The sequence below is a fragment of the Manacus vitellinus genome, unplaced genomic scaffold (genome assembly GCF_001715985.3).
Source record: "Manacus vitellinus isolate BGI_N305 unplaced genomic scaffold, ASM171598v3 scaffold_5_pilon, whole genome shotgun sequence".
In the NCBI taxonomy this organism is placed as follows: domain Eukaryota; kingdom Metazoa; phylum Chordata; class Aves; order Passeriformes; family Pipridae; genus Manacus; species Manacus vitellinus.
Window position 1 is genome coordinate 40,744,050 of NW_021940682.1, and position 13,989 is coordinate 40,758,038.

General features: G+C 37.8%; 1 protein-coding gene across 5 annotated transcripts; it reads left to right on the forward strand.

The window, feature by feature from the left end:
• The first annotated feature begins 144 nt into the window (after positions 1-144).
• LSMEM1 (leucine rich single-pass membrane protein 1) lies at positions 145-9,954 on the forward strand. 5 transcript variants are annotated; one of them, XM_018080436.2, is made up of 7 exons: positions 145-748; positions 865-991; positions 1,718-1,838; positions 2,395-2,580; positions 4,190-4,321; positions 7,369-7,506; positions 9,305-9,954. In XM_018080436.2, exons 4-7 carry the CDS (start codon positions 2,574-2,576, stop codon positions 9,490-9,492), a joined length of 465 nt encoding a protein of 154 aa, XP_017935925.1. In that variant the 5' UTR covers positions 145-748; positions 865-991; positions 1,718-1,838; positions 2,395-2,573; the 3' UTR covers positions 9,493-9,954. The 5 variants fall into 5 exon arrangements, with proteins under 5 accessions (XP_017935925.1, XP_008930733.1, XP_017935926.1 ...); XM_008932485.3 differs by lacking the exon at positions 2,395-2,580; XM_018080437.2 differs by lacking the exon at positions 1,718-1,838.
• The last annotated feature ends 4,035 nt before the right edge of the window (positions 9,955-13,989 follow it).

Sequence of the window (13,989 nt, forward strand, 5' to 3'; positions counted from 1 at the left end):
AAAGCTGTTCCTCTACTACATTCTCAAAATGGTAGGTCAGGCTATCAGCAGAGGAAGTAAACCTTGCATCAAAAAACCTCACCAGCCCCTGAGAACTGCTGCTTGCTCTGATAAGGGAAAGTTTGGTTTGGGGTGGGGTGGTTTGTTGGTTAGTTGGTTGGTTTTGGGTTTGTTTTCTTCAGGGGGGTTTGGTTTTTTTTGTTTGTTTGTCCTCCCTCCTTCAAGTTTCTGGTTACAGCAGAACCTATTCCAGAAAATTTGTATAGACAAATGAGTTTTACCTTCTAAGTTATCCTTTTTTCCCCTCAGATAATCAATTATGTAACAACTTGCTTGGCTTACAAAACTGATCACTGACTCCAAATCAAGGTCTTCAACTGAAATCTGCAGTATGATGAACAAGTGTTGTCAGTGTCACACAAGTGAAGAAGAAACTTCTGATCCTTGAACTAGAAGCAGCTGTCTGCTTGTGTGTGCCCAGACCAAGTCTGTCCCCTTTGAGTTAAACTGTTCCCTGGCCTCTCCTGTGGCTTCTGGGTAGTCACCTTTGGCATCCTTTGCCCATGTAAAGGAACACTTTAGATAGTTTCCTGTCCAGTATTTCTACAGCAGTTCCTGGCAGGTGGCCAAGCATGTGCTTGCCCTTTCCCCTGTTACACAGTAGCTGCCAACCATAGCGACCAGGATGGCTTCCAGGAGATGTTGGAGGAAAGACAGGCTGTTTTGCTGCCCTGCAGAGATCGGATGGGTTTGTAGACCTTTTCAAGCTTAAAACTGGAGAGGCCTGGGTCCTTGTCTTACAGTTATGTTGGTGTCAGGACTCTTTTGGGAATGGAAGTGAGGGGATTTTTTTCTGGCTTGCAGATCCTTATTTAGAGGAAGGACTTCTTGGAGACTCCCACAGAAAAGTAGTGAGCTGTTACATCTGTGTTGCTGGCCCAGCTACTCAGACTGGGCAGCGGCAGAGCTTCACAGAGGACCTATAAGTCAGGTTTGTTCTCTCGGTTTCCTGAAAGATGTGTTTATTGTCAGTTTAAAGGAGTTCAGAATTTTAGACATAGAATGGCTTTAGAAAGGATTTATTATTTTGAGCTGCAGTCCCTCTGTGTAAGCATCAGCTGCCTGTCAGTGCAGCATGCTGTAACATTACCTTCTGCAACATCAGCAAGGAAAAAAGTGATCAAAAGAACTGTTGGCAAAGGAGCAATTACAGTACTCACCAACACTTCCTCAGAATTTAATCTCTAAACAACTAAGGATGGCATATAAATTAGTCCACTCCGTGATAATGTCCCACTTGAATTTGTAAGGCATATGGGAGAAGGAGGAAAAGACCTTGGTTTTTCTAGTATATGCCTTTAAAATACTCATGACTACAATACTGTAGATATGACTCTTCTGCATAGCAAACTGGTTGCTCATAGCTAGTGTCATAGATATGACTCTTCTGCATAGCAAATGAGTTTTAAACAGGCATTAAACCTAAAAGGTTTGGCACTAACCGAAAGGTCAGTGAAATATTGATCATTAGTAACAAACCTCATTCTCCATGATAGGATATTATCATGACTCCAATATAATAAAAAAGAGCTGTGTATGTGCTGATTTCTTTTTTAGCAGTTCTATATTGTGAAGTCAGTACACTTAGCCAAGTTGAATGCTAAATATAGACTGAAAGGGGCAGTCTGTTTCATAGCTGTCTTTATGGGTCCTGCAGGACTCAACAGGTTCCTATGGGTCTAAAAGTAGAGAGAAGAACTGCAGAACAAGTTTTCTTCATGTGATTTTCACTGGCTGATTTCTTCCATACTGGCACATTAACTGAATATAATTATGTTGTAAGTAATGTTTCATTCTGCTAGTTTTTAACCTTTTAGATTTTATTTTTTTTTCTGTGAAGCATTTTCCGTGTGTTCTCATTCTGCGTTCTAATTTTACCACAACAGCTTAAAAAGAAATTTAAAAGTTGGATTGGAGAAAAAGTCTTTAAGTACAAGATAAAGTGAATCTCAAAACCTCAGTGTTTACATTAGTTTGTTGGGAAAATAATCAATACTTTTGGCCAGTGACACTGATGTATGTATCCTTTCTCCTTTGTTTGTCATGTCAATGGAATCAAACAAATCTAGTATAAACTTTGTTGCATTAATAATGGTTATCTTCCCTGTGGTTACATGCACAAATGCTTAAAAATCAACAGTAAATGCAGAAACATATAATTCGTACCACTAATGAATCTTATTACAGCTCAAGTTGTTAAGAAGAGTCTTCCCTGAAGTTGCAGGGAGGTACTAATCAAAATACCCAAGAGAAACAACTGCTCTTCAGAAGCTAAAAATAACCGAAAGCCTTTGTGCACAGGGTGGTAACTTCCAGCATGCTGTTCAAATGCAGGGCTCCGTAGTGATTGCAGTTGGCTACGGATGTGCACGTGGGGAGAGAGCAGAGCAGAGCCAGTGCTGGGGGGAACGTGGTTCACAGACTGTGCTGCCTGGCACCACGTAATTTTCCAGAGGAAGGACAGTGGACACAGCCATCTGTCCTGAAGTTACTGCTGCACACCTAAACGTCATATGCTAGGTAAGGCTAACCCCTACTATGCCAGCTTTTCTACCTTTTCTTTATATTTTGAAGCAACAGGTCTGAACAGAGTAAAAAAATAAGCTGTAATCTGTTCTTACATGCTATTAAACAGAAATATGAAAGTATCCATGTAGTCCTGTCAACCTCCACTAGCAGAAGAACAAGCCCCATTGTCAAGAGTGCTTTAAGTGCTTAGTCTTCAGACTTATTGAGGCAAACACTCAGGGCTTTATTTCTCAGAATTTAGGTTTTTAATTTAAGTGCTATATTAGGAATCTGGTCACACTGTGTTCTGTACTGTTCGGAGAAGGAAAGAAAGCTCAAGCACATCAGGAGGGCAGTTCAACCCATCTAGGATTCAGAAATCACCCTTAGGTGCTTAACAGCCTTCATCAATAAGAGGTTTGCATCCCGTGAAGTGCTGATTTATGTTGGCAGGTAAAACTGAACTTGGGAGCTTTGATAAAATACTAAATGGTAAGATGTATTCTACTACAAATCTAAACTAGTCTCTGTGAGCTCCCCCCCTTACATTCACTGGCAAGAAAAAGATACATTTAGGCTGCAATTCTAAGTTCAAAAAGATGTATCTTAGAATAAGAGGAATATTACCTGGAGGAATGTATTTTTCTTCAGTAATTACAGAGGGAGTTTTCAGTGACAAGTGTAGTCAAACCTGCCTACTTAGAGCATCTGCATCTCCTTATGGCTAGAACTGTTGTTTGTTTCTAGGAGGCATTTTTGGAATCAGAGTTGCATAAAGAAAACCAAAAGGCTGATAAGGAATAATGTGCAATTCACAGAGGAGCCTCCTTAGGTATTGCTTCTTTTCTATATATATTATTCCTTTAAACTGTATTTGTGTAAAAAATCATTCACTGAGTTCATGCACCCAGACTCTACAGAGAAACTGTTTTTGCAGTTTGGGCCTCATCCAGTGCTTTTTTTAAAACAAGGAGTATTAGTCTGAAGAAAAGGCTTTGCCATCAACCTTTGTCCAGAATTTGTCCAGTTTAGAAGACTAATTTTTCTGTTCCATTTTTCACAAATAATAACTTCACAATATTATTCTACGGTGTATAAGCAGACAGATATTCTTGCTGCTTATCTCGTATACCCATACCTGATTTCTCTGTCTTATCTCTAAATTATTTGATGCTGAAAGCAGAGGACCTGAGTGACATCCTTCCTGTCAGTGAAGGTTTGTCTTTCACTGTTGTCAGAATCTCACCCTACCTCTTACCTCACCAAACCAAAGGGTTATACAACTGAGTGAGTACCATTCAAATCAATGCTGGAGCCAATCAGGCTGATTTTTCTCTCTCTTTCCCCACACACATGCATATGTGTATGTATGCATAAGTATACACATGTGCACAAGCACAGTGTAGAAATTAAATGCTATATTCATCAAAGATCTCCAAGAATAAACAAGTGCTATGTACTGAGTTATCCTTCCCTTCAAGTAAGTGTGCTGGTCCTTCAAATTCCTTTATTTTAAGGGTTGTTTAGGCTGCTCAGTGTTTCCTTAGAACAGGACACCAGCTGTTACCAGTTATTTCCCATATCCATGTGTTAAATTACCTTTTAAATTATTTTACCTTAGGTACAATGGAGAGGCCTTCCTTGGAAATTAACCTGCCTGATACGCATGAAGAAGGAAAGCTTTATGTAGTTGATTCCTTAAACAACCTAAACAAACTAAATGTTTGTCCAGATGAATCCCAGCATTCACTAGGTAGGTATGATAGGTTATGCTCTATGGTTTTCCATATACACAATCCACATTATGTGTCACTGATTACAACAGGCCAATACGTATGTCAAGCTCTTTACTGAAAATAATGTAAGAAAAAGATTGAAAATGGCCTAATTTAGACAGATCAGATAATGATTCCCTGCTGAGTATTTAAGTTATTAGGTTCTTGAAAATCCTTGCATTTTGCTAGGGATTCACTGTCAAGCCTGAACTTATTTTCCATCTCCACTGGGGTTTATGAGGTGATCCCTTGCAGGATAATGTCTCTAGTAATGCTCAACATACACCTACTAGATAAATAGCATTGTAACTCTTTCCAAGCACTAAAATTCACACATGGCAATAGAAGTACCAGAGAATTTCTGTTCATTCCTTTAAGATACATCTCCTAGAGACTCAGACCAGTTATCTGAAATATCCCATGACACTTTTAAGCATTTTACTTCACAGACTTTCTTTACTTACAGTTTCAGGTATGGCTCCTACACTTCTACTGGTTTAATATTATTTATTAAATTAATTAACAAGAATATTTTTACTCGTGATAACTACAATATATTTCAGTTCTTTGTGACCTGAAAATATCTTAAAACCTGGAGCTCTTCAGCAGCATTCCACATAACAATATTTGAATCTGCTTTTATTTCCCTTATTATAATGGCAAATTTGGCTGAAGAAATCTAGAGATCAACAACTATGAAATTAGTTTCAAATGGCCATAACTTAATCATGCTTCTTGGTATGGGACTTAAATGCCTTCTCCTTACATCTGTTTCCAAGTCCTCTATATTTTCCTAATGCAACTAGGTTGCATTAGGTGTTGGTTTCTGCATTTAATGCAACTATGTTAGACATAAAGTACTTAATTCTCATATGCAGATTATCTTGATATTGACACTCTGTAAGTAAAAAATGAGACAATGGCATACCTTGGTTTTAATGTCAAAGAAACTCCTTTTGGTGTAACTGTTTCACTCTCTTTTGCAATTTTTATTGGACAGTATTGTTTACTTTTCAGGTAAATATACAAGGTTCTGTGGAATCATATATGGTTCTCTGGAATAATTGCATGCATGCTCCTCCCTATATTTCAGCAGTAAATAAAGGTAGCCTAATATGTATTTTATTCATAAATTTGTAAAGTGCTTTGGCTCCTTCTAGGATTATTCTTTTAAAATACTTTTTAAGCTTGGAGATTCTGTAGATATCTTATCTCAACAATTAAATACATAAAATCACTTTTTCACAGTCCTTACCTGCCTTATTCAGCAGCGTAAAATTCTGGTTCTCTTGCCAGAAAAACAGAGAGATGTAAAAAGCTATTTAAACTGTATATACATTTTGACTGCATCAGTAAGAGCAAAACAGTAATGTCTTTATGTTTTAGATGATTAAATGTTCCCACTGTTTGCTGTTTGGCAAGAATGTGTGTTCACCAATTCCACACAACACTGCAGTCTGGGATGTTCAGCCTGATGAAATAGTAAGAAGCACTCATTAGGCGGAGCTTAGACCATTTTTGAGACCTCTATTGATAGCTTAGTATGCTTGACAAGCAGCAGTAGCAGGCCCCACCCTTCCTTATTATTCTGATTAGAAAGCAATATTGGTGCAGGCACTTACTATATGGTGCATTTGTTATGAATGCTAAGGGAATAACAATAGAACCTCAAAACCCAAATATGAAAACATTCCAGCTTACTCAGAGGCAGGAGTGTGTTAAACACAATACAGAAAATTAGAGATACTCCCAGAGATCTTCTACTAGCTCAGTGGATTGCTCAGCCTCAGGTTGGGTCATTATTATAGTGCCATAATGGCATATGCAACCTTCCCTCAGTTCTATTGCTACAGGCTCAGTTGCAAAGACCTCAGAGACTTCCACCACAAATAAACAAGTACACAATTTAGAAATATATTTTTCACAGATGCACATGCTATTCTCCCTTTCAGAAAACAGCAATTACAGGAGGATAAATTATAGTATTTTGCATGTAATTTTAGCATATATGAGACTGACATGAAAATGAAATTCCATTAGCTTCCTCCTCCCCCCAAACAGAAAATAAAACTAAATCTTAGTAAGTAGTTACAGTAGTATGTAAACTTGACATTAAATGAATCTATCTCAAGTATAAAATTTTTATATTCACATGAATTTCCACATGGTGTTCACTTGTTATCTTTGGGCTTTATTGCCAACTCACATTTGATTGCAACTGTTTCTATGAGAGAAACTACTTACTTTCCCTATACACAACATATTCTTTAAATAGCAATAAACTGGCTTGTCGAGCTGATTTGAGGGCACCATTGCAGCTGCTTTTCCTATTTTCCCCTCATTCTTCCCATGCTTAAAGGATGACATATGTATTCCATATGAAAGTCTGTTCAATTCTTGGCAACTGGGAGAATAGGTACCTCATTATTTACTGGAAGGAAAGCAACAAATCCTAAAGACAGTCAAGACCTACATTTATCCTATCCAACATCAGGAGCTTAACTGAGGTGCTTAGTTTGGAAGATTAATCATCCCAGATATACTTCTATTATCAAAGAGAAAAAGAAGCAAATCCAGAGGATGAATGTGTAGGATGAATCCATACCTTGGTTTTCAATATAAATTTTTCTCTCATCTCTTCTGAAAAGTTAAGTCCATTCAAGCCCTTAGAAAGCCTTTGGATAGAAACTTCATTGCAGCCTTTGTACATGTAAAACAGCTGTAAAACTCTGAACCATAAAACAGGTCAACTTCAACAAAACAGTGTATTTCATCAACAGAAATATTTTTCTTGAATATGTTCTAGCAGTTATAACAGATGTATTAGTTTTTATATTTCCAAATTCAAGATGAATACATAAAGTTGGTTTCTTTCCTTCTCATGCAATATCACTGGAAATAAAATCTGTTGGCCAAAATTATAATGTATTCTGCATCATTTCATGAAGCCAGAAGCATTTTGTCATGTTTATCTTAACCAACCTTAGCAAACTTTATCACCAAACGATTTGTCATCTCTTAACAGATGAGGAGGAGAACGCTGGTGGCACTGGAGAAAACATGGCAGGGAGCAACACAGGAAATCAGTGTTTGTTCTTCATCACTTTTATTCTTACTTTGATCATCAGTTTGGCACTTGTTTCATTTGTAATATTCTTCATAAGTAAGTAAACCAAAGACTGGTTCTTAAAAATGTAGAGCCAATGGGAAAAAGAACTTTGATGATACATGTCATGCCACCTTATGACATGCTACTGCTGTATTTGCATGGTCAAAGGCTTTGGCTGCTTATGGGCAGTGGGTCCTGGTCCTGGGGGCACAAGCACAGGCAAACAACTCACTCTCTGAGCTAAAAGGCACAATTTTATTCTTCAGCAGCTGTGAAGACTTTAGATCAGGGGGCTTATACTGTGTTGCTAAAAATGCTGACTTGAAATGAAATTTAAATTTAAAGGTGATTGTATGGCAGTGAGGTACTTTGACAATGTGCCTTTCACTCCTTTACAGATAAAACTCAGTATTGGTGTCATTCCACTGAAACTGGAATTACACTCAGAGTAACACTTAAATCAGGCTACCTGAAGGAGGTCCTGAGGGTTGTCATCTAAGTACTGACTGGAAGTTTGTTTGGAACTAAGAAAATCTCAAAAATAAGGAAAAAAAAATTAGATAACGTATATGAAGATTTGCATGTAGAATTGAGCCTGTAGACATCATTACTGTTCCACTTCGTTAGGACTGATGGGGTGGGCTTAGTGAAACACATGGCTGCAAGTGAATATGGTTTATGGAGCCCTTGTCATCATGGGGCTTTCTGAGTAATAGTATTGAACAGAATATGAGGTGCATTATTTTGATTTAAAAGTCTATTTTGTATGAATTGGAATCCATGCAAAACCAAGATTTCTTATATCCTGTAGTGGGGAATTTACTGGAACACAGCAAAAATCATAATTTTCCTTTTTGAACGGGAAATTCTAACGCTAACTAAATTTTCTTACAGGCACTCAAAGAATGGAATATAAGACAAGTAAAGAACGCAAAGTAGATTTTAAGTGACGTGATTGTAAAATCCTAACTGAAATACCTTATACTTGAATTTCAGATTTATTTAATAGGGAGCTGCCTGAAGTAGAGCCCTGGTGTAGAAAAATGAGTAACGTGCTACTCTAGTAAAAGAATGATAAAGTAACAGTGAAAAGCCTTCTTACAGGAATTAAAACACTTTGCTTGGGCTCAGGTTGGTGGAGGCCTGTGGTTTTTGAAACTGATTTCCAGTGGTGTTTCAGTTTATATATGTTATGTTGTATAATCTGAGATTATGTTTGCAATCCACATACATAGATTCATTTAGCGTTGACACTATTAGACTTAAGCTGCAAAACCCATGGGTAAATTCTGTTAACTTCAGAAGGCCTAAACAAAAATAGCTCTGGCACATTTGTTTGCTGAGGAGGCTGGCCTCCAAATGCCAGTCCTTGCAAGAATTTTCCTTTAATTTAAAAGATTAAGAAATCCAGTGATGTGGCTGTAGTTTGCTTTGCTTTTTTTTTTTGCTCCTGTGATACAATTAGTGCAGTAATTGTACTTTTAGAGAAATGCATGCACATACTGACCACAAATAGGATCTTGGAGCTCCTAAATAAGACATTTTCCTGGGGAAACTAATGGAATAGATATGCTCCTGAAGACTGCAGAATTATCTGAGCCATAGTTTATTTTATTACACTGCACTAAAGTGAAAAAAACCCCAAAACAGAAAATAAACAATTAAAGAATGTAGTGAGCAGGTAAACCTATCAAATATATAACTTCTTATCATTAGGTTCTGCAGTTGTTTTCCTGGTTAATATTTTTGTTCACCATAATTCCCTACAAACTCTCACAGGAATGCAAGTGAGGGTAGTGATGCTCTTGACTTAAATGTTACCAATTTAATGTGGTACATTTTCCTTTTCAAGTTCAAACTAGAAACAAGATGGACCAAATATCAAGCAGACTACTATCTGAAAAGAAGAACATAGAAGAGCTGAAGAAAATTAACAATATTTTATTAAAGCATCTAAATCAATCAGGAATTAAGGATAAGTCTTCTGATCTTCATGATTACCTATTAACCCACGCTGAACTCAAAGTCCCTGGAGAATAGATTTTCTTTGGAATGAAATTTAGCATATTCATGACTCAGATATTTTTACATATGTCACACAGGTTGCTTAAACATTCTGATATGGTCACCGGAGCATTGGAAAAGCCAACTGAATGAAAAATATTAGAAAATAATATTTTATCCTGGTTTATTTGGACGTAGATTTTTAAAACTAAGCCCATAGGAGTCACAATAAACAACAGATTGTCAACAATTTGGGGCAAGAGTTCTGGATTCCTTGTGTATTGTAAATTGCAGGGGTAAGGGCCTAGTTTTACTTTAAATGTAAGTGAATAATTACAGAAAATCATGATTTCTATTCACATGATTCCAGCATGACCTTGTTCATTTAATCATTCTCCTGTTTCTTTGGTACAAGTTTTGTGTTTACTTTAATGTTATTTGTATTTAAGGATAACTTTGGATTTCATAACTTATAAATAAATTCATTTCTGCCATAGAGCTCCGTGGTTTTCCTTTCTGACCATTTAAATACCCTGACTTACTACTCTTTTTGTGGAAAACCTCTAAACTGGAATAATAACAAACCCTTTCATAACATGCCATATTCAGCCCAAAATTGACTGAGTGGGTGTCATACATGAAAAATGGGTTTAGAGGACTCAGGCTGTTAATTTCATAACATCATCATAGCAAACCCATCTCATAGTAATGCTAATATGCTGTACTTGCAATCTGAGGGAAGTTTCTGGGTGAAGGCCAAGTGTTTTTATGAAGTTATGTGGGAAAAATGCTACATGTTCTTGTATTCTTCCCTATACTTGCTGTTGGCCACTATCAGAGAAGGGCCAGGTGAAATGTGGTCGGAACCTTCATGGTTTTAAAGTGGAGCAATACCTCAGAGGGTGAAAGGAGCCAACACTTTCTCACTCTGAATTTACACAGTTGTGGAGACCAACATCTGAAAGTGTGAACCCATAAGAGACTGGTGCTTTGTCATTTTAGTATTCAGAACCTGCTACTGGAACATACATTATGAAGGCACCTCCAATATCAATAAATAAATTGGTTACTCCCATCATGACGGTGTGATGGCAGCTGACACTATGGAATATGTCCAACATCTTTTCTTTTAGTTTGAGTTCTTCTTCTCATCCAATTCTTTCTTATCTCTTCTGGACAATTTTACAAAATAATTCACCAAAGTCAACAGCTTGCACTGCAGTCTCCTTTTCCAGAATGAATGACAGTCCTTTCTGTGATGACTATTTCATTGTTTACAACAGAGTGAAGAACTCAGTCCAGGAGACTTTTGTGGTATCACTCTACTTGGATTTGCCCAGCAATTCTTTTCCTTTTATTAGGAGGGCTTTGCTTTACACCTATGTTTTACATCATCTTCTTTCATTTTCCTGATGTATTACTGTCAAATTATTCACATGAAAACCATGAAGTTCCATTTTAAGAGTTTATTACTCCTTTTAATTCACATCTGTAGTTGTAATTATCTCCTCTAGGCACCTCAAATAGTTTTTATAAAGATGACTCAAATATAGCTACCAGAGAATGATAAAAATGATGTAGAAAAGTTGTAAGGAATATCTTTCTGTAAATGCTGTTAAATGACAAAAGAAACACTATCTTAAGACTAAAAACATGACACTTGTAGTGTTGCTTCTCTGTTCTTATCTGAGCTGTCACCTGCTTTTTAGTGACAGTACTAAGTTCTCATCTCTCCCACTCACATTGTAGCTACTGCAACTGCTCTCAAGTTCCTGCCTTGTACAGAGGAATTGATAGAACATTCACCCCCCTCCACCACTCTCTTTAAATCGTAGTATTCTTGTTAATCTGTCAGGAAAATAAGAACATTAACATGTAATGGACCAAATCTGCCTTTTGGCACAGATATGCACACATATCTGTGAGCCAGGGAGAAACAACTCCAGTATTTGGCACTCAGTGGCAATCTCAAATACATGGATTTCACCCTCATTTCCACTGCAGCTATCAGAGCAGTCTGTGTGGTCAAACAGAAACATACCAAGAGCCAATAGATTCTTTTTCTGGCAGGAGACTGTAAATAAAACGTGTCCTAGAGCAACAGCCCCCAAGAAATGAAAGTTTCCTCATCTCTCTGATCTTGTCCTCAATTACTCTTAACATGGTTGTTCAATCAGTACTCATAATAAATCCACTCTTTCTGTCTCTGTTATTGATTAAAAGTGTTGGGGTTTTTTTCACTCCATGGTTTGATCCTCCAAGATGCTGAGTGCCCTCAACTATGACCAGCTGGGGCATAACAATGTACAGGCATGCTCAGTATCATACAGGACTGACACCCCAGATCAACCTTTTCATATTTAATTGCTTCTTTGCTTGCAGTGATCAGCAACTGAGATCAGTGACTGAAAAAGTGCAAAGGTCCAAGGCTCATCCTGTTAGTGCTGCTGAAACACAGTTGTTGGATACACTTGCAGTCAAGGAAGACATGGGGCAGCACAGCTTACAGCTGCTTATGGCTTCTCAGATCAAGTAACCAATACCCATTCACAGTCAGAACTGCTTCTATATGAGGGTTCAGATGGCTGCCTTGACAGCGGCTTCCCCTAAGCAGAAACAAGTAGTGGCTCCTTTAGGGGAACATTTCTTTCTAATCTACTGGCAGTGAAGTAGTCCCAAACCAACCAATACTGGACCTTTAAAATCTTTTACAAACTTGACCCTGAAGTGAATTTCAGCTCATTCTAGAGCCCCATAATTCATCTTGAATAAACAGCTAAGTGACTAGTGAACTCCAAGCTCCAACTGCATAACCACTGTGCTGTATACGGATGTTACAATGTCTCCTGCAGACATGGGTAAGATCTCTGTTCTTGTATGGCTGCACATCTCAAGAACCTTTGCCATGTCTGGTATTACAACCACGAACAGGAGGAAGACGATCTGACAGTAACAGCTTCATCTTACAATAGTCACAATTGTTGTCCTCGATAGTACTGCTTCTTTCCTTTTTCTCTTATTTGCAGCCTGTAGAGGTATCTACACAGAGTGATTTGCCTTTTAGTATTTCTCTTAGTCCACTGCAAATGAAAAGGGTGCACAGAGGGTTCAGATAGATTTAATAACGTGCCACTGACACTCGTGTGCTGCAAGTACTATCACTGCTGAAATGACAACATGGTTTCAGGAAATTTTCTGCTGAATAAACCTGGACAGTAGTAGAGAAATGCTGGTAAGCAAAGATAAACACTTAGAAGACTTAACCAAGAAAATACCTCCAGCTTCCATCAAAGGCATCATCATGCCAGTCCCTGAAGTGCTGGCTGAATCTTTAGGTGGCTGGGTAGCATCAACAGACAAAATACTTTCTTCCCCTGGTTAGCTTGCTGAGAAATTCATTCCTTTGTTCCAGACATCCACAACAGTCCACGTTCTTGTTAACCTCAAACCATCAGACAGTATCTGACTATGTGAAACTAAATGTGGGGAGACTATACAGTACTAAATAGAGGGTTGGCTGGTGCAGACATTTGCTTGCCTTCCTTGGGGTCATGTTACCTTAGATTGCAGCCTTGTGCTAGTGGGATTAAGAGGAACACTCTTTTCAATTAAGGAAAAAAAGGCACATTTGGTCCATTACATGTTAATGTTCTTATTTTCCTGACAGATTAACAAGAATACTACGATTTAAAGAGAGGAGTGGAGGGGGGGTGAATGTTCTATCAATTCCTCTGAGATTCATGAGAAATAGTAACACTAAGGCCAAAGAAGTTAGTCCTATTCAAGAACTCAATCAATCTTAGAATTCAAGAAAAGGCTTTTACAGACTCTGTTTCCGATCCTTTTTCTGTTTTCTGGGCCGCACTTCAGCAATCAAAATGCTATCCACGATTCACTGACGAGCCAGCAAAACCTCTGAATGGTAATGAGAACTTTCTAGTAGAAACAGTCACAGCACAGTGCTGCTGCTAATTTATCACTTTGAGGCAAACCACATTACACACAACGGTGAAAGGACAATTTAAAAATCGATTGCCTGACAATTTGAATATCTATTAATAATTATGGGTTTGCTTTTTGAGCTCTGCACTGCTCATTTAATCTTAATATCTTCTTCACCACATAACCGACTTTGGAAAACAGTGTTTGTCTACAAGGTGATATAAAACGTTTAAAGTCACAGACACCCTTTGCTCTTATGCAAAAGCTCATGGATAATTCATTAACTTCCCATTTTTAGGGTGTTCTTTTTTTAAAAGCTTTAGTTTTTTTCTTAAAGCAACACTGAAGCATTTTCTTCAGAAGACTTCTCTCTGAGTACTCAAAATTACATAGGTGGATATTCACCAGGAGCTGTAGTGATAGGATGTTCTGGGTTACACAGAAATTCTGGTATCCACCTTTTCCCCAAATATGCCTTTTTGGTGTTTTGGTGCTTTGCCGCCTTTAGAGAGACTGAATGCTAGTGATTAATGACTCAAACTTTGGACCACCTGCAGTGACAGCCCAGGGGCTGTAAGAGACTGGGCTATT

What these genes read in the sequence shown, in the direction of transcription:
- LSMEM1 (XM_018080436.2), top strand. An exon ending in TGAATCCCAGCATTCACTAG is followed by an intron (nt 4,322 to 7,368) that starts GTAGGTATGATA and finishes ATCTCTTAACAG; the next exon opens with ATGAGGAGGAGAACGCTGGT. An exon ending in ATTTGTAATATTCTTCATAA is followed by an intron (nt 7,507 to 9,304) that starts GTAAGTAAACCA and finishes TTCCTTTTCAAG; the next exon opens with TTCAAACTAGAAACAAGATG.